Source organism: Myotis myotis, unplaced genomic scaffold (assembly GCF_014108235.1).
Source record: "Myotis myotis isolate mMyoMyo1 unplaced genomic scaffold, mMyoMyo1.p scaffold_m19_p_2, whole genome shotgun sequence".
NCBI lineage: Eukaryota > Metazoa > Chordata > Mammalia > Chiroptera > Vespertilionidae > Myotis > Myotis myotis.
In genome coordinates, this window is record NW_023416324.1 from 63940488 (window position 1) to 63962456 (window position 21969).

General features: G+C 38.6%; 1 protein-coding gene across 1 annotated transcript in view; it reads left to right on the forward strand.

The window, feature by feature from the left end:
• Positions 1–21969, forward strand: part of LOC118676964 (calcium-activated chloride channel regulator 4-like) — a 42712-nt gene that overhangs the window by 5848 nt on the left and 14895 nt on the right. Inside the window, 7 exon segments of the mRNA XM_036351638.1 lie at positions 4475–4615; positions 4757–4904; positions 8404–8512; positions 10154–10331; positions 10663–10881; positions 12821–13048; positions 19476–19653. Of these exon segments, the coding sequence (XP_036207531.1) occupies positions 4475–4615; positions 4757–4904; positions 8404–8512; positions 10154–10331; positions 10663–10881; positions 12821–13048; positions 19476–19653 (1201 nt within the window).

A 21969-nucleotide genomic window follows, 5' to 3' on the forward strand; every position in this document is an offset into this window, starting at 1 on the left:
CCCTCAATGTTATGATAAAAAACCAACTAGAAATTAAGCATACACGGACTGAAATAACGAATATTATACAGACTCCCAACAGCAGACCAGAGGAGCACAAGAATCAAGGTACAGATTTGAAATGCGAAGAAGCAAAAAACACCCAACCAGAAAAGCAAAATGAAAAAAAGAATCCGAAAATACGAAGATAGTGTAAGGAGCCTCTGAGACAGCTTCAAGCGTACCAACATCAGAATTATAGGGGTGCCAGAAGATGAGAGAGACCAAGATATTGAAAACCTATTTGAAGAAATAATGACAGAAAACTTCCCCTACCTGGTGAAAGAAATAGACTTACAAGTCCAGGAAGCACAGAGAACCCCAAACAAAAGGAATCCAAAGAGTACCACACCAAGACACATCATAATTAAAATGCCAAGAGCAAAAGACAAAGAGAGATCTTAAAAGCAGCAAGAGAAAGAAACTCAGTTACCTACAAGGGAATACCCATACGACTGTCAGCTGATTTCTCCACAGAAACTTTGCAGGCCAGAAGGGAGTGGCAAGAAATATTCAAAGTGATGAATGCCAAGAACCTACAACCAAGATTACTTTATCCAGCAAAGCTATCATTCAGAATTGAAGGTCAGATAAAGAGCTTCACAGATAAGGAAAAGCTAAAGGAGTTCATCACCACCAAACCAGTATTATATGAAATGCTGAAAGGTATCCTTTAAGAAGAGGAAGAAGAAGAAAAAGGTAAAGATACAAATTATGAACAACCAATATGCATCTATCAACAAGTGAATCTAAGAATCAAGTGAATAAATAATCTGATGAACAAAATAAACTGGTGATTATAATAGAATCAGGGACATAGAAAGGGAATGGACTGACTATTCTTGGGGGGGAAAGGGGTGTGGGAGATGCGGGAAGAGACTGGACAAAAATTATGCACCTATGGATGAGGACAGTGGGGGGTAAGGGCAGAGGGTGGGGTGGGAACTGGGTGGAGGGGAGCTATGGGGGGGGAAAAAGAGGAACAAATGTAATAATCTGAACAATAAAGATTTAATAAAATAAAATAAATAAAAAAATAAATAAAAAATAAATAAAACAAAAGTACTTTTTAAATCCTTACCCGAGGACATTTTTAGAGAGAGGAATCGAGAGAGTGAGAGAAATATCGATGTGAGAAACATTGATCAATTGCCTTCTGTACATGCCCTGACCCCTGACCTGGGATTGAACAAGCCAGAAACCTTTTGGTGCACAGGACAATGCTTAACCAAATGAGCCACTCCTGGTGGGCCACAACACCAATTATTGAAGAGATGGTCCTTGCACAAGTGTATATTCTTAGCTCCTGGTCATAAATTAATTGATAATATAAATGTGGGTTTATTTCTGGACTTCTGATTCTTTTCCACTGAACTATGTGTCTGCTTTTATGCCAATACCATACATTTTTATTACTACTGCTATGTAGTATAGTTTGAAATCAGGAAGTGTGATGATTCCAGCTTTGTCCTTTCAAATTGCTTTGGCTATTCAGAATCTTTTGTGGTTTCACAAAAAATTTAGGATTAGTTGTTCTATTTCTGTGCAAAAATAAAATGGCATTTTTCATAGGGATTGAATTGAATCTGTATATTGTATTGGCTAGTATGAACATTTTAACACTATTGATTCTTCTAATTCATGAGCAAGGAATAGCTTTCCATTTATTTCTACCATCTAGATTTCTTTAATCAATGTCTTATAGTTTTAAGTGTACAGAGATTTCACCTCCTTGGTTAAAATTATTCCTAGGCATTTTATTCTTTTGATGCAACTATAAATGGGATTATCTTAATTGCTCTTTCTGATAGCTCGTTATTAGTGTATATAAATGAAACATATACTTTATATTATATTTATATTTTGTATCCTATAACTTTACTGAATCCATTTATGAGTTCCAACAAGTTTTTTGTGGGTTGTTTTTTGTTTTTTGTTTTGTTTGGTTTTTTTTTTGGTGTATTCTTAGGGCTCTCATATATAATTTCATGCCATCTCCAAATAGTGATAGTTTTTTTCTGCCTTTCTGATTTTGATGTCTTTTATTTCTTTTTCTGGCCTAACTGCTCTGGCTAGGACTTCCAATGCTGTGGCAAGAGTGGGCATCCTTGTCTTGTTCCTGACCTTAGAGCCGCGGTTCTCAACCTGTGGGTCGCGACCCCTTTGGCGGTTGAAAGACCCTTTCACAGGGGTCGCCTAAGACCATCCTGCATATCAGATATTTACATTACGATTCATAACAGTAGCAACATTACAGTTATGAAGTAGCATCGAAAATAATTTTATGGTTGGGTCACAACATGAGGAACTGTATTTAAAGGGCCAGAAGGTTGAGAACCACTGCCTTAGAGGGAAAGCTTTTATTTTTTCACCATTGAGTCTGATGTTAGCTATGGACTTGTCATACACGGCCTTTATTATTTTGAGGCACATTCTTTCTATACCAACTTTGTGGGGAGTTTTATCACAAATGGGTGTTGAATTTTGTCAAATGCTTTACCTGCATCTATTGATATGATCATATGATTCTTATCCTTCATTTTGTTAATCAGGTATATCATGTTATTTGATTTGCAAATGTCAGACCATTCTTGTATCCCTGGAATAAATCCCAATTGATCATGGTGTATGATCATTTTAATGTATAGTTGAATTCAGTTTGCTAATAGTTTATTAGAGTGTCATAGAGAATTTTTACATCCATATTCATTAGGGATATTAGCCTGTAACTTTCTTTTCTTGTGTCATCTTTATCTAGTTTCAGTATCAAAATAATGCTGGCCTCATAAAATGAGTTTGGAAGTGTTCCTTCCTCCAATTCTTCTTTGAATGTTTGATATAATTTGCCAGTAACGCTGTCTGGTCTTGGACTTTTGGGCAGGGGAGTGATTACTGATTCAATCTCCTTACTAGTAATTGGTCTGTTCAGATTTTCTATTTCTTCATGATTCAGTCTTTGTATGTTGTATATTTCTAGGAATTGTTTCCATTTTTTCTAGGTTGTCCAATTTGTTGGCATTTAATTGTCTCATATAATCTATTGTATTTCTGTGGTATCAGTTGTAACATTTCCTCTTTCACTCTGGTTTTATTTCAGTCCTCTCCTTTTTCTTCCTGGTGAGTTAAACCACCATTTATATTTTTATCTCATGGGCACAAGAGAGAGCCATCACTTCAAGCAGAAGATAACAATCCATTGAGACCTAAATATTCCAAAACACAACGGGGGAGGGGCGGTATCCTTAGGGAACAGGTAGAGAATTCTTTCATCTGCTTTAGGCTAGTGATGAGGTAACCTCCAACCTACTACAGGAGCTCTTCAAAGCTCTTTTCCTGACTCCCAGCTAGTCCTCTGGGCCTTCAGTTCTCTGAACTCATGGCTCTGAACCCAATCAGTTTGCTATTCTTTTCAGTACATATGAGTCAGCACCCTGGCCTGTCTTCAACAGAAAAGAAAATAGCACCCTGGAATTCCCGAAGAAGGACAGTGCTATCCTGGGCTTATGCTAGGTCAGGAGCATCACAGAGGACAAGATCCTTCCTTGAAGAAAATATCAGTATAGACTGGGATGTTGCCAGCAAGATGATGAGGTTGACATCATCATCTAGCACCCAGGATTTCTTATTCAGTGGGTTTGATCATGTAGATTAAATTACCATAAATCCCTTTCATTCATCTATTTCCCCCACTACATAGTAAGCTCTAGGGTGGGGCTATTTCTCTTATTAATCATTGCATTTTGGGTTCAGGATACTGAACAATATGGAATGATATTATTTTCACCTTGATAACAGGGGAAAAGTTATGTCTATGATCAAAAAGCTCTATCTATAAATTGTTCCACCCCCCACCACCACCCCCAGGCTCCAACTCAACCCAGCTGCTTCTATTAGGGGAATGGACATATAATGAAAAACCTCTCCTATGACTCATGCCTACACACTGTTCTAAACATGCATCAAATAAGGCTATTCTCTACTAGATTTATAAACAGTAATGATATCAACAGTTTTATGACTATGTGTAGAGCACTTGTTTCATGCTTATGCCAACCTTAAAGATAGGTAGTAATAGTCTATTTAAGAGGTAAAGAAACTAAGGTTCAGAGCATTATATAAGTGGGCCAAAATCTATCACCCAGAAAGTGCTAATGCCAGCATTGGAGCCAAGTAGATGACTCTAAAGTCTATCATGGAATGCAATTTCTCTTAACACCAAATAGAAGCATTTGCCTTTTGATGCAGAATTATACCCAAAACCTTTACATGTGCAGGAGTAAGCTGTAATTTTGGACTGAAAGGTAGCAGGGTTGGAATTCTGAGGCAGAGACTCTGCTCACTAGTCAGTGGCTTTTTCTATCCACTCTTGATCTGAGAAATGCCTGTAATGAACCTCTGCTCATTCAGTTCACTGCCATATATTCTTTTATAACAGGACATGGTGACTGCAGCTTCTACTTACCTATTTGAAGCCACAGAAAGAAGATTTTTTTTCAAAAATGTATCAATATTAATTCCTGATACTTGGGAGGAAAACCCTCAATACAAGAGACCAAAACATGAAAGCTACACACATGTAAGAGTAAAAACAAGGCTCTTAAAATATATTCTCTGGTGCTCCTCCATTGAACTGAAAATTGATTGTATTAGAGTTTTTCTGACAAAATGTTATCATTTCTATTTCTGATGTTTTAAAAATCTTTTTAAACATTCACAGGCTGATGTTTTAGTTGCACCACCTACCCTACCAGATAGAGATGAACCATACACCAAGCATTTTAAACAGTGTGAAGAAAAAGGAGAATATATTCATTTCACCCCTGATGTTGTACTTGGGAAAAAACAAAATGAATTTGGACCAGCAGGTAAGAATTAGATTAATATATATTTTGCAATGATTCCAATAAGCAGGTGTGTACCCAAGTTAAATGCACAAACCCTAGAGCCAGAGTCTATAGGTTCAAATCCTGGCTCCCCTATTTATCAGCTCTATGTGACCTTGGACAAGTGAGATAGACTCTCTGTGCTTATTTCCTGTAAAATGGTGAATAGAGGAGCTACTACTGTATAGAATTGTTGTGAATATTAAATTAGGTAATCCATGCAACTGTTCTCAGTAGAGTGTCTACAGAGATTTGAACACAGGGCAATAATAATAAATATTTTTCTTAAGCCTACTTTTCAAATCTTAATATTCCAGTTCTCCACAGCTGGATATTAATCACATGCCACCTTAATGGAAGGCAGATGTGTGAAAAGCTGAAGAGAGACAAGATTACAGTTCCTGGCCAAGAGAAAACACTCAGGGGCTGTAATTGCTATACTATTATTCAACCTATTTGGTTGAACTAGATGTACTTGTCTGTTACTGATCATTTTTACCTATAAAAAAGTGGTAATTTCATCTAGTTCAGTCTAAAAGTTAAGGTCATTGGTTCAAATGAACTTAAAGCGCATCATTTCACATATCACTACACAGGAAAACATTCCTGAACCCACATACCCCAAGATCACCTCTCTTCCACTGTCCCTTCAATGAGCATTCATTAAGTCCCTTGTTTTTGTCAAACACTCAACGCTGGTTCTCATTACCTGTTTCCCAACCACTCTTGAAAGCTCCATCCCATCTCATGCCATCTGAATTTTAACTCTCCTCATACTTTAGTCCAATCACATTTCTTCCTCTTGGCACCTCTAACCTTTGCTCCCTTCTAACTATAATTTTTTCTTTATATGGCAGGTCCAGCAAAGTGTAAATAGCTCAATTCCCTCACCACTCTTATCCTTATGTTTCATTCAATTTGCCAAATCCTCTCTACTAAATTTCCAGCTAGTTTCCTTTTGCTCCTGTTAATGTTTTCAAGATTGTGAAAGAAAATTACAAAGCTAATCGGTATCATTGCAAAAATACATTTTTCAAACTTAGTGAAGTCCTCACAGCTACTCAATAATGTTGTACTTGCATCTTCTCAACTCCCTTTCTCATTCCTAAGCAGCTGTTCTAAAACTTGTACCATTTTTCTCAAGATCTGTAGCCACTTTTTTTCAATCCCATCAATCAACAGATGCCTTGATTGAGAAATGGAACCCCTACCTCTTTCTCTACTTCCAAATTCATGTCTACCTGCACCTATATTAGACAAGAAGGATTTTCTCTAATTTTAAAGCTAACATCCCCACTTGAGCTCTTGTTCTTTTGTCATACCCCCACCTCAGCCCTATTCCATAACGGGTAGCTTTCCCCCTTGCTCTTAGACAGGAGCTTTTCCTATAATGTGATACATGTGTTTGTGAAAAACTCACATGCTGAAAAACAATGTTCAAAAAACAACACGGCTCTTGAAAAACAAGATTAAGAAGAGAATCCTCAAAATATATGCAATTTATAATAAATATAGTAACAATAATAACAATAGGTACCTGGAAAGAATATTTAAACAATCTTGGCCATAGCTCAGTTTGGCTGGAAGCTGCCATCATAGTAGATTTTAAAAGTACAGATGCAAGCACACACATAGAGTGAAATGCTATTAGAAATGAGAATAGGCTTAGTAGGAACTGAGACAATGATATAGATGTGAATGAAATTCTAAGTTAGAGGAGCTGCTTTTCTTGCAATAAAAATTGTATACATTTAAGGCATACAACATGCTGATTTGATATACATATACTTATTGAATGATGAAATTATTACTACAGTCAAGCTAAATAGCATAACATCTCCTCACATAGTTACCTGTGTGTGTGTGTGTGTGTGTGTGTGTGTGTGTGTGTGTGAGTGTGTGTGTGTGGTGAGATCTGAACTCTACTTTCTTAGCAAATTAAGATGGGCAGGCAGGGCAACCTGCCATGAGCTGTGAAGAAAGCAAGTGTAAGAGTAGACCACTGTAAAAAGAAAGCCACAGGTGCAGGCAATTTTATGTTTTCTTAAAATTCACCAAATTTCTATGATCTGAGGAATTTAAGTGATATGAGGGTTTTTCCCTCCTATACTGAAGGTTATATATAATTCCAAAATCACTAATTGGACTCCAGTTGCTTAGAAAATCTTACACCAGTGCTTTTAAAGTTTAAAATTTAGAAGAATTACTTAGGGACCAGTTTCTGATTCAGTAGATCTAGAGTAGACCCAAGATTCTGCATTTCTTGTTAGCTCCCCATGAAGCTGATACTGGTGGGTCAAGGAACACAGTTTGAGTAGCAAGGACTTAAAGAAGAAAAACGACTTTTGCATAATACTGACATTTTCCTCTAATTTTTGGATTTCATGAGTTCATTTGAGTTAGAGAAACACATGGTAGCAGAACAGACTATATTTCCATCTCCTCCTTCTCCATTTCTATTTCCTTTGAAGTTTTTCCTAATATTGATAAAGCAAAAAGTCCACTTGTTTTTTCTTTCTGCATTTCAAGTTATGGGTGTACCTTTATTCTTCAATTTACCTTGAAATTATTAGAAAAAAATTTTTTATTCTGACTCGTTCTAAGTCTATTCTAGCAAAGGAATACATCCTACTCATCTTTATATTTCCTAGTACCTAGTATAGTGTTGAAAATATAATTAATAAAACTTAATTTCATATAATAAATCAATCACTTCCTTTAGATAGCCCCAACATTACATATAATCTATAGCTGTGTTTTCAATCTTTATTTTTTCATTATCAAATCCCTAAGGAACATTTGTAGACATTTTTAAAAATTTAATTGTGCTCCCATGAAATTTTAGTACCACAAATTTTACCTCTATGTTTATGTTGTTAGTAGGAGTGAACTTTGTAGAACCAAAAAAACCATTGTAATATGTAAGACTTTTTGTTCCCCACCCCCATTAACCAAAACCTAAAGGTCAGTCTATTCTGTTCATAGTATATACCAATGATGGCGAGCCTATGACACGCATGGAAGAGGTGACACTCGAACTCATTTTTTTGGTAGATTTTTCTTTGTTAAATGGCATTTAAATATATAAAATAAATACCAAAAATATAAATCTTTGTTTTACTATGGTTACAAATATCAAAAAATTTCTATATGTGACACAGCACCAGAGTTAAGTTAGGGTTTTTCAAAATGCTGACACGTTGAGCTCAAAAGGTTCGCAATCACTGGCATATACATACATACACAAAAAAAAAAGTTTCAATGATTTAACGTTGTAGAATAAAAAAGATAATATACTATATACCATATTATAATTCAATATAATGTTATATGCTTTTTTACAAACCAAAATATAAATATTGGCAGTTATTTAAAACCTAAGTATAATTATTTTTTATTTAAAAACCCATTGCTTAAAATATTTGAAGGGCAAATTTTGTCACTTGAATTATGATCATATATTTGAAATATTTTCCCACAGGCAGACTACTTGTCCATGAATGGGCCCATCTCCGCTGGGGAGTTTTTGATGAGTACAATGATGATGAACCTTTCTACAGTGCTTCGTCTAAAAGAATTGAAGCAACAAGGCATGATCATTTACATTTTCTTCAGTTACTTCAGGCTATCACTTCTTTAGTTTGATTTATATTTATTTGAAATGCCAATCATTCCTTTGTCCCAGTGCAGATACTACTAGGCACTATAACATAAAAACAGTGTCCTTTTTTAAAAAGAAACTATATCTAAAAGTGGCTAGTTTCCCATTTAAAATACACATAACTTCAAGAACATTTGGAAACCAAATTGACATATTTTTATACCTCTCCACCATGGCTACCAGAACTCATTAACATTAAAGTTGGTCTCTGTGTAAAGGATTGTACAGGTCTCTGTGTAAAGGATTGCTGGGAGATCAAAACAAGAATGAAAAAATGGTTAATAAACTGTGGTAACTGTAGGCTGAGTAAAAAAAATCAACCAACTACAAGGAACCATAACAGATATTTCCTGAGATTTATAAAATTCACTTTAAAAATACCAATCTAACATCACAGTTAATAACAGATAATCCTCTTGGTTCTGAGGTTAAGAGTGCAGAATGGGTGGAGGAAATCTATCTAAAATTGTCCACCATCAGTTTACTCAATCTTAAATGCCCTGCTGGGGCTTGGGACTTATCAAAAATGTATAAACTCTAAGATATATGATTTCAATGAAAGCCCTTTATTAGCCATAGCACCACTTTCAGGATACATATTTTAGAGAATATTACATTGATTATATTTGTTTCATTATATTCCCCCTAAATGTCTAGTTTATACTGTGCAAAATTCATCATGATTGTTAGTAGAGATAACATCATTATATTCACTGAGTTCTGAGGCAATAGTAGCATACATATTTGTAGGAGACTCTCTAAATTACTGAATGAAAGCTAGTCATTGTTTTTTTAAATTAACTTATTATTTAAGGTATTACGAATACTAGTACATATGTCTCCTTTTTTTCCCCATTGACCTTCCCCCAGCCTCCCCTACCCGCCGGCCACTTGCCATCACCCCCCATTGTTTCTTAAATATGAATTGGAAACACATTGAATAGGTGGGATATATTCACACACCAGCATGTTTGTTATAATCACTGACACCTGTGGCCAATTCCATGCAACAAAACCTATGTCTAAAATGCCTCCACCATTGTTTACTGTCCTAGGCAATACTTCAGTCTTTCCTTCAGGCCACATTTCACTTTGGACAAAAATGCTCCTTGAGTAATCAAAATACTTATAGTTATGCCACATCCCATGGTTTTAGAGGTAGCTTTTGGGGGGAAAGGAGGAATCTATAAAGAATTTTAAGCTAAGGTGGTACCAAGAGGAAATGGTTTCACAAGTTATCTTGCCCAGATGCCTGCAATGCATTTACTTCCACAAGGCTGCCAGGAGAGATGTTTGGAAAAGGGGAGCCTAGAGTCATCAGTGTTAACAGGTCAGCAGCAACATTTTAATCTCAGCAGATAGCTCAGCCATTGCATACACTGGGAATACCACTTAAAATTTCCCTCTGAAATTTCTTGGAGAACTGCTCTGGTAGAAATCCTTACACTTTACTGTCAAATAAGAATAAAAACCTTGATATAAGGATCATTGTGAAGAGAAACACTTAAGATTTTAAAAAAAATTGTTACTGGATAGGTTGCCTCAAAGACTAACTGTCACTTATTTTCAGGTGTTCCACAGATATTACTGGTCTGAACAGAGTTTATAAATGTCAAGGAAATAGCTGTGTATTTAATAAATGTAAAATTGATCGTAAGACAAAACTATATGAAAAAAATTGTCAATTTTTCCCTGACAAAGATCAAACTGAAATGACATCCATAATGTTTATGCAAGGTATTACTTCTGTAAGTATGTCAATTATTTCTTCATATAGTATATTTATAATCAAAGGGCATATTATCACGTTTATAAAATATCTGTGCAGGTCACCTGAGGGATTAAATGTATTAATATAGAGTTCTTTGCACATTGACTGGCACATAGTAAGTACTCAACTCGTGCTATTTATTATTACTACCATTGAAAATCCACTTTAGTATTCTATGATTCCTCAATGAATCAAATTTCATTAAACAAAACGCCTATTTGCATAGTAGACTTTTTATTTTTATCAAATTTTTAGTTGAATGTTTAAATGCATATGTAACACTTTTTTTCATCTTATTAACCTTTTAGGTTGTTAAATTCTGTAATAAAGAAAACCATAATGGAGAAGCTCCAAGCCTACAAAACAAGAAGTGCGAATTCAGAAGCACATGGGAGGTGATCAGCAGCTCTGAGGATTTTAAAAACACCACACCTATGGTGGAATCACCCCCTTCACCTGTCTTCTCATTGCTAAGGATCAGAGATAGAATTGTGTGCTTGGTTCTTGATAAATCTGGAAGCATGGGGGTATGTTCATGGGCCCATTTTTCCTAGATATAGTGACTAATGGATGATTGAATGCCTAAGAACACTCTGAACTCTACCTTCACCTGGGTTGTTCTAAATTGCATGGTGGGGTAAGACCCGTCATTTCCTATGATTACGACCTCAGGATGGGCAGTAAATATTGTAATAAAAGCAGGATGACAATACAGTTGAAAAGACTTAACATGAAAGACTCTTTTTTCCAGAAAATGGAAGGTTTACTAAGGAGAACTTTTAGGCCCATTAGTAAAGATTTAGTTAGAAGATCAGAAGGAGAGATTGAAATACAGAAATATTTTCTTACCCGCCTCTTTTATCTCCTGGAAATACTTGACATGAGGATACAGTGGATCGCTGAACTCCAATCAGAGTCAATCTCATTTATCATCTATATAAGTGACTCTTTATGATCAAAGATACAAACAAAAAGCACCTCCGTAAGGAAGCTATAGTCAGATTCAGCCACTTAGGCCTTCTATCACTTAGTAAACAGTAGGCATTGGGCTAGGCTCTAGGAATAAAGACCCATATTCTTGAAGGGTTCACAGAGAAAACTTTCCTTTCCCCATTAACACATTAAGCCACACTCCTCCTTCAAAATTTGGTACAGGCGCCCACCTCCTGCAGGAGATGGACTGGTCTTCCAGGCTGAGCTAAAGGCCCTTCTGCTGGTTTCCCACAATAAACTCTGCAAACCTCTATTCTACATATTATATTGAAATTACACATTTCTCTCCCACTAGACTAGGAGCTTCTCTAGTACTTGGAACCCTATCCTCTAGAAACCATGTCCTCTAGTACTTGAGACCATTTCTTATTCATTTTCATCTCCCTTTTGTCTAGAACAGGGTTTATCACATATAGGTGCTTAATAAATAATTATTGAAATGAATGGACTATTAAAGAGAAGGCAAAATGTGATAAGGCATCCAGAAGAATGGCACATTTGAGACAGGACTGAGCATACTGAAGACCAAAAAGAATGTATTCAACAAATGGGGGTTTGCCTGGTTACGGAATACAAAAAGAATGTATTCAACAAATGGGGGTTTGCGTGGTTACACAGAATCATCCACAATAGCACAGGGTTTCAGAAAGAGCATCAGTGCTAGACACCAGCACATAGAAGTGTTCTAGGAGATGTCGCTGGGTAGAGATGACAGAGCCTGGTTTAAAGGTAAAGCAAAGTGGCAAAGAGAGCCCTCAAATATGGGGCTGAAGAAGTCTCTCACTGTGACTTGGATCTAGGGAGTTTAGAAGGAAATTTTGGCATGTGTTAAGGGGAGGAACTACAGATAAGTTGGTGTTGAGGGATTGGAAAAGGCAAATGTATGAAGAGATTTACTTCCTGGGCATTCACCTAGGTAAGAGGGATTGAGTCTTAATGGGTTACCACAGAACCAATGCCAATTAATCTATTGCTGGAGAAATGTTGGAGAGAAGTTAGGAGCAGAAGTAGGAACAGATCCTCTCAGATATTTGCTGCAACTCAAGAAACATTTTAACTTTTGAGTTGTCTAGTCTCCAGTGGTTAGGGAGATTTCAGTCTCTAGTTGGAATCCATGACAGTCTGGTGTGATATTGTGGGACATAGGGAGTGATTGCATCTTGACATCCCAAGAGTAATTAGGAAGTCTCTAGGATCTGAGTCAATTCAAACTAAACCCCAAACCTGCACCTGTAATTTGGGTGCTAAGCAGCCAAGAATCACTTCTAGTTAAAAGCCTGTGTTCCTTACCATATGTTCCATAATACATGTAACTATGTTTTTAAACTTTATCAATTAAAAAATTGCTTTCTTTAATGACACCAATTACTAATAGAAAATTCTTACTAAATTCTGTTACTCATTTTATGTAATCTACTATTATTTTCCAGTCAAAACCAATTGGTTGTTTTTCTTTTGTCCTTTTTCATTTAGGGTTATAACCGCCTAAATCGAATGAATCAAGCAGCAAAATATTTCCTGCTGCAAGCTGTTGAAAATGGAACCTGGGTGGGGATGGTGCATTTTGATAGTACTGCCAACATCAAACGTAAGCTAATCCAAATAATAAGCACCAATGAAAGAAATATGCTCGTGAACAGCTTGCCTACAGCAGCTAGTGGGGGGACTTCCATCTGAGCTGGAATTAAAGCAGCATTTCAGGTGAAAATCATACTGCATATAGTATAGTTTGTTTTTTATCATGAAAACATTTTTCTATTAGTGCTGCTGCACATACTTACTCACTAATTTTAACATAAATAATTCTAAGAAATACAGAACTAAGAACTTTAAAAAGTCACTTGATTTCCTAAATGGGTCAGTGAATCAACGAATAAACTGATGGATAAATATATTACTACTAGAAGCCCAGTGCATGAAATTCATGCATAAGGGGGGGTCCCTCAGCGCAGCTTGCACCCCCTCCAATCCAGGACCCCTCAGGGATTGGGCCTAAACCAACAGTCAGACATCCCTCTCACAATCCAGGACTGCTGGCTCCTAACCGCATACCTGCCTACCAGCCTGATTGTCCCTAACCACTCTGCCTGCCTGCCTGATGCCCCTAACTGCTCCCCTGCCTGCCTGATCACCCCTAATTGCTCCCCTGCCTGCCTGATCACCCCTAACTGCCCCCCTCTGCTGGCCTGATCACCCCTAACCACCTCTGCCTGGGCCGCCGCCACCATGGCTTTGTCCAGAAGGACGTCCAGAAGATGTCCAGTCTAATTAGCATATTACCCTTTTATTAGTATAGATAAGAATGCCATTAGAATATAAGTCCAATAAAGTCAGGAACTTTATGGTTTGTTTATATGTTCTTTTACCTTGCAATAGTCAGTGCTCAATAAATGTTAATTAAATAAATGAGTGAGTGAGCATCGAAGTCATCAACTTTTAAGGCAATGAAACAAGTTAAATGGTGTGATTCTACTTTGGGCCAATCCTCATTTCAGTCTCTGTGACATTCAGATAAACTGATGTTTACCTACTAAGCAGATGTAGCAGGGACTGTTAGTCATAGGGTAAGGAATACTGGTGAGAACATGAGTTTTGACATCAAAGTACTGACAGCTATTTACCAGTTTTGTGGTCTTAGGCAACATTTTCAGTATCTTTGACTTTCAATGCCTTATCTAGAAATATAGGCAAATAAGAATGTCTACTTCATAGGATTATCATGATATTTAAATGCAATTATATATTTACATACATAGAACAATATTTATTATATTACACAATAAATATATAATTTACAACTATTATTATAAACCTTATTTTCTTCCAAACTGTATCTTGAGCTTATAATTATCAAAAGTGTCATTTTCCTGCTTAGAAGTCTTCATGCTTCCCTCACAGTCTATAAAATTATATCTGAATTCCTTAGTCTGATGCTATTCAAAATGTCTACCACCCCCTCAGTAAAACTGCTCTCATCTCTTTCTCCAGCCTATAATTCTCAATTCTCCTTTCTGATGCCCTATGCTTTAACCCAGTGGTTCCCAACCTATTTTTGGCCACGTTCCACCTAAGCATCTCTAAAATCCAGATTCCCCCTCCCCGCCGTGACATATAATTCTTATTATTCAAAAAGTGAACTCATATTCATGTGGAGGAAGCTTAAAAGGCCGTTAACTTGGTCTGAACAAGCTTCCAAAGAATATGGCATTCATGAAAGAGAAAAATAAAAGAAAGAAAGGACGGCTGAAGTACTAAGGAAGAAGTCACTAGGAAATTGTTAAAAAGAATAATAATATGAAGTGATATGAAAAGATAGCAAAAAAGTTTCAAAACATATAATAGAGAACTGAAATGCATAAATATCTCACAATATGTATTTACATACTGTATATGAGGCCCTAGAACCAAGAAATTCACTGTTAATAACTCATTCTCGAATTTCCCCCCTTCAAAATCAAATTACCCCCAGTGGGATGTGTGTGCCATGTTGGCAACCACTGCTCTAACCCAATTATTGCACACATTGTTCTCCAAGCCCACCATGTACTAATAGCCTTTGTTCCTTTGCCCAGGCAATTCCTCTACCTAAAACGTTCCCTTCTTTTCATTTTTGCGTGTTAAGATTCTACCAATTCTTCAAAATTCTTGCTCCTTCATGTAGCACTTCCTGCTATTCTCAACCCTATTAAATCTCTCTCTTTTATAATTTGCATGGCATTTTAGTGTAGCTTTCTAGCATGAAGTTCTACTTAAAACTAATTATCCTTACTAGTTGTAACACTAAGCATGATTCTTCATCTCTATAGTTATCAATTACCTCATTAGTAATAAATATATGTTTATAATGGAGTAATAAATATATGTTTGGTCATGTTTTAGTTTATTTAAGATACTAGAGGTCTGGTGCATAACATTCGTGCACTGGGGTAGGGGGGGTTCCCTCAGCTCAGCCTGCACCCTCTTGCAGGGAGTGGGCCTAAGCCGCAGTCAGACATCCCCTGAGGGGTCCTTAGTGCTGCCACAGAGGCAGGAGAGGCTCCCGCCACCACTGCTGCCCTTGCTAGCATGAACCTGGCTTCTGGCTGAGCAACACTCCTCCTGTGGGAGCACACTGACCACCAGGGGGAGGCTCCTGCATTGAGAATCTTCCCCCTGGTGGTCAGTGTTCATCATAGCAACTGTTCATTCCACCATTCAGTTGATTTGCATTATCTATACTAATAAAAGAGAAACATGGTAATTGGCGTACAACCGCTACCCTTCCCATTGGCTAATCAGCGAGATATGCAAATTAACTGACAGCCAAGATGGCGGCCGGCAGCCAGGCAGCTTAAACTGAACATGAGGCTTGCTTGCTTCAGTGACAGCGGACTCCAAAGTTCCCCGCGTGCTGTTGCAGGCCTCTGAGCGGGCAGTTTGAAACATAGTAACATATAGAAGCTAAAAAAAACTCCAGAAGCCTGCTTTCAGAGAGCTGGGATCTCAGAGCTGGAGTTGATACAGAGTTTCGATTGTAGAACACAAACAAATCTGGGCCGGAGGGTTTCCGCTTTCCCAGCAGCAGAGGCTGCAGAGCTGGAGCCACAGCTAAAGCTGGCCCAGAATAAAAAAAAAAAGAAAAGAAAAAAAGGAGCGTTTGGGAGCTTCAGTCACCTGACAGCCTGAAAACAACCCTGCAGCCCCTCACTCAGGCTGGCCAGGCACCCCAGTGGGGACCCCCACCCTGATCCAGGACACCCTTCAGGGCAAACCAGCCGGCCCCCACCCATGCACCAGGCCTCTATTCTATATAGTAAAAGGGTAATATGCCTCGCAGCACCGGGATCAGCGGAGCCGAGAGGCCTCCTGGCACCGGGATCAGCGTGACAGGGGGCAGCGCCCAAACCCCCTGATTGGCCCTGCTCTGTGTGTGACAGGGTGCAGCACCCCAACCCCGCCCCCCATGGGCCCTGCTCGGTGTGTGACGGGGTAGAGCCATAACCTCCCCATTGGCCCTGCCCTGAGTGTGACAGTGGCGGCGCCCCAACCCCCTGATCAGCCCTGCTCTGTGGGTGATAGAGGGCAGTGCCCCAATCCCCCCCTCCCCCCCTACGGGCCCTGCACTGTGTGTGACAGGGTAGAGTCATAACTTCACCATCAGCCCTGCCCTGAGAGTGACAGTGGCGGCGTCCCAACCCCCTGATTGGCCCTGTTCTGTGGGTGATAGAGGGCAGCGCCCCAACCCCCTGATCGGCCCTGCTCTGTGTGTGACAGGGGACGGTGCCACAACTCCCCTATCGGCCCTACTCTGTGAGTGACAGGGAGGGGTTCCTCAACCCCCTGATGGGCCCTGCTCTGTGTGTGAAAGGGGGGAGCTCCCCAACCCCCTGATGGGCCCTGCTCTGTGCATGACAGGGTATGGAGCCCCAACCTCCCTGATGGGCCCTGCTCTGTGCGTGACAGGGGGTGGCGCCGCAACCTCCCCATTGACCCTGCCTTGAGTGTGACAGGGGCCAGTGCCCCAACCCCCCAATCGGCATGACTGAGGGTGGCATCGCAACCTCCCAATCTGCCCTGCTCTGTGCATGACAGGGGGCGGCGCCCCAACTGCCCAATTGGCCCTGCTCTGAGCCCGACCAGGGGCTGCACCTAGGGATTGGGCCTGCCCTCTGCCACCCAGGAGCAGGCCTAAGCCAGCAGGTCATTATCTCCCGAGGGGTCCCAGACTTCAAGAGGGCACAGGCTGGGCTGAGGGACCCCCTCCCCCCCCCGCGAGTGCACATATTTTTGTGCACCGGGCCTCTAGTATAGTATATTTATTATATTAAGTAAAAGGTAAACATTAATATATTATAATTTATTCAACATATATATGTAGCAAGCAAAGTTTCCTTGTTCTTATGGCTCATGCAATTTCAGTGGGGAACCGATAGTACATAGGTAGATAAATGAATAAAAAAATAACTATAGATTGTGAAGATAGTATTGTGAAGAAATCAAACAGGTGATGTGACAGACTAACTGGGAAAGGAAGGGCAGTGCCTACTTTAGGTGAAGAGGCCACTGAGACTCTCTCTGAAGAGTAACATTTAAGCTATGACTTGAAGAATGAGAAAGCCATTGTTTCAGGCAGAAAGGAAAGTGCAAAGTCCCTTAAGAAAGAGGTGGAAAATAACTGGATTATTCTAAAAATTGATGGAGCTAGTGGCACTGGTGTTTGACCAATGAGGGCGGTTGAAATGTACTTGGCAGGTAGATAATGGCTAGATCTTTCACAGCTTAAAAAAAATAGGAAGTTTTATTTTATTTTAAGCAACACAGAAGGGTTTTAAGCATCAGAAATAGATCATTGCCCCAGCCGGTTTCACTCAATGGATAGAGTGTTGGCCTGCACACTGAAGGATCCCAGGTTCGATTATGATCAAAGGGACATGCCTGGGTAACAGGCTTGACCCCTAGTAGGGGGCCCACAGGAGGTAGCCAATCAATGATTCTGTCTCATCATTGATGTTTCTATTTCTCTCTCCCTCTGCCTCCCTGTCTGAAATAAAAATAAAAATTTTAATTGGTCATCAGTGATGATTTAGGAATATGATTCTGGTTGCCCTGTATAAAATGAACTGTGGGGAGTAAGAGCAATAGTCAGGTAGTGGTCTAGCGACAGATTGGACACTTGGACTTGGATTAAATTACACATTATATAAAATACATTTAACACTTAGAAAATGTTCCACGAAATGTAGCACTATAATACTGTGTTTTTCTATTGAACTACGGAATATATTAATTGTATCTTCATCAATCATCTCTATATCTCCTTAGTCACTCACCTATACCTCAATACATATTTTTTAAATTTAATTCCATTTTTTCCAGGAATGCAGGAACCATGTAGTTCCTATTGAATCTCCAGCAGCCAGGACAGTGACTAACATATATTAAATGCTCAGTGAATAACTAATACAAGAAAGGGAGAGGTGAACAAAAGAGAAATCTACTTCATCTTTAGATATTTGTTTTTCAATGAAATGTGTAGGGGGGAAGAGATGGGGATGCTATATAAATATTGTAAATGTATAAAAACATTTCCTACTTTTCAGTTTGGTTTTAGTGCATGTCAGAGCATATTTCCCCAAAAATGCCATATATATGTGTGTGTGTGTGTGTCATTATTTGCCTCAAAAAATGCAAAAATTTAAACGAGGATGTTCATATTGTTCCCACTCCCAAGTTTATTAGGGATTTCTACATTCCAAACCCTTTTCTGAAAATCTACTCACACCTCCATTCCAAATCCATGAAAGCCACTGATAAGTCACATTTACCTCTTGGCCTGCACTGTTTCTCAAAATGGTACACCAAGAAGCCACTGCCAATTAAACCTGTCAGAGAAGATGAAATGTAGTTGCTATCCTGTGACAAATTCTCTTTATTCTTTTCTACAGGAGCCTAGATTCAGAAATCTGAGTGTAAACTGATTGGCTCTATAGGAAAGGGTTCAAGCTACCAATAGAATTCCATCTCAATAAACATAACTCATGTATTCTCGGAGCACCATCGATATACTTAGTTTTGTGCTTGTTAGATTTAGAAGTAAAATAAAAGTTATGTAACAAGAACCCTAATCTTGACCTCCTTAGAACTTCCTATACTCTTTTTCTATAAGTATACTGAGGGTTTCCTAATTTGCAATCATAATGTGTTTTTTTAATGTTGAAGTGGTTTCTTAATGCATTTAGCTGTCTATGCAACAGATTTTATACACTGAAGCCTTGTCAGAGGGAAGTCTGGTCAAAGAAAGAAGAGAAATATTTTGTGCCACACTCTGCAATTATACTTTTGGTATCTGGTTGACCTGACTTCCCAGGCTGAGATATCATTGATTCTTAACCCAAGTAAGATGTTTCAAAGCCCTGCTCCCTCATAACTTCATTTGAGCAAATATTCCCTAAAGCAGACAGGCAGAAAATAGAGTCATGTTGAAGTTACCTTAGGGGTTGCTGACTGCAGATCCTACAATTTTAGAACAAAAGCTATCTATTCTTTTCTGGATACTTTTGTTTACTTTCTCTGTATACCTTTTCCTAATCTCTTATAAGTCTAATTGATTCAGGAACCTGTGGTAATTATTCTCTGATTATGTTTACAGACAATAAGAGAAATATACTCCCAACTAGATGGATCTGAAATAGTGCTGCTGACGGATGGGGAGGATAGCTCTGCAAAATATTGTCTTAATGAAGTAAAAGAAAGCGGGGCCATTATTCACTTCATTGCTTTGGGACCATCTGCTGATCATGCAGTCATAGAGATGAGCGATGTAACAGGTAAAATATGACCTATATATTCTATTCCTTTAATAGCAATATGTAAGTGTAGAGACTGACAACTCAACTTCTCTTGAGTTCTGAAGGCACTGTGCCAGGAACTAGGGACCAGAGTTAAACCAGACCTGATCTCTGTTTTCAAGATGCTCAGAGTCCTGCTGGCTAGAGAGACAAATAAAACTACTAATCAGGTACATATTCAGATAACATTCTTCCATAATGGGGGAATCTATAGAAGTCAAGCACCATGTGAGCTGAAGAAGCCATTAATTCTCCCAGGGTTGTATAAAATCTGAGAAAGAAAGCATGAGAGACAAAGTGACTTCTAAGCTGGGCCTTGAACAACATGTTGAATTTCTCTAGAGGAAAAATGGTTTAGAAAAGATGATCAGGTCATGAGTAAAGAAATCATGTTGGGATGACAATGAAAGGCACATGGAGGGATAGTAAGAAATCCATGAGATGAGAGATTACTTTGGCTGCAGGTGTTTGTGTGTGTGCGGGGGGGGGGGATGGGATTCACAGAGGCTCAGAATGAATAGATGTTAACAAATAAGTTTTTAGATAAACATTTACACTGGTAGCTGTTATCTTAGATACAGAGACAGATGATGAAAATGGACTACATGTGCCGTCTTAAATATAGTAGAGAATACATAATTTACAACTTTATGAATATCAATTATTATATACTAGAGGCCCATTGCACGAAGAGATTCATGCACTAGGCCTTCCCTTCCCCTGGCTGCCGGCACCAGTTTTCCTCCGGCACCCGGGACCCAGGCCTTCGTTCCAGCCCGGAGCCTTCTGTCTTTGCTCAGCCCCTTTGTGCTTACGTATGCAAATTAACTGCCACTTTGTTGGGTTAATTTGCATACTCTCCTGATTGGCTGGTGAATATAGCGGAGGGATGGTCAATTTACATGTTTATCTATTATTAGGTAAGATTGAGTTGGCCTCTATTATTACCAAATACATACATGTTTTTAAAAAATTCTTTACTGTTTAAAGTATTTCATATGTTTCCTTTTTCCCCCATTGACCTCTCCCTGGCTGTTCCCACACCCCAGCATATGCCCTCACCCCTCTACTTTCTGTGTCCATGGCTTATGCTTATATGCATGCATAAAAGTCCTTTGGTTGCTCCTGTAGTCCCCACTTCCCCTCCCCTGATTTCCCTCTGAGGTTTGAGGGTCTGTTTGATGCTTCTATGACTCTGGATCAATTTCTGTTCATCAGTTTATATTGTTCATTATATTCCACAAATGAGTGAGATCATGTGATACATATCTTTCTCTGACTGCTTTATTTCACTTAGCATAATGCTCTCCAGGTCCATCCATGCTACTGCAAATGGTAAGAGTTCCTTCTTTTTTATAGCAGCATAGAATTCCATTGTATAGATGTGCCACAGTTTTTTAATCCACTCATCTGCTGATGAGCATTTAGGCTGCTTCCAAATCTTAGCTATGGTGAATTGTGCTGCTATGAACATAGGGGTGCATATATCCTATCTGATTGGTGTTTCTGATTTCTTGGGATATATTCCTAGAAGTAGGATTACTGGGTCAAATGGGAGTTCCACTTTTAGTTTTTTAAGGAAACTCCATACTGTTTTCCACAGTGGCTGCATCAGTCTGCATTCCCAACAGCAGTGCATGAGGATTGCTTTATCTCCTCATCCTCACCAGCACTAGTTTGTTGATGATAGCCATTCTGACAGGTGTGAGATGGTACCTCATTGTCGTTTTGATTTCCATCTCTCAGATGATTAGTGACTTTGAGCATGTTTTCATATGTCACTTGGCCCTCTGTATGTCCTCTTTCCAAAAGTGTCTATTTAGGTCCTTTGCCCATTTTTTGATTGGATTGTTTATCTTCCTTTTGTTAAGTTGTATGAGTTCTCTATAAATTTTGGAGATTAAACCCTTATCGGAGATAACATTGGCAAATATGTTCTCCCATGCAGTGGGCTCTCTTGTTTTGTTGGTGGTTTCTTAGCTTTCTATTTTGATGTAGTCCCATTTGTTTATTTTTTCCTTAGTTTCCATTGTCCTAAGAGCTGTATCTATAAATATATTGCTATGACATATGTCTGATATTTTTCTGCCTATGGATTCTTCTAAGATTTTTATGATTTCCTGTATTACATTTAAGTCCTTTATCCATTATGGTGTAAGTCAGTGCTCTAGTTTCTTTTTTTTTTTTTTTTTTTTGCATTTATCTGTCCAATTTTCCCAACACCAATTATTGAAGAGACTGTCTTGACTCCATTGTGTGCTCTTGCCTCCTTTGTCGAATATTAATTGAACATAA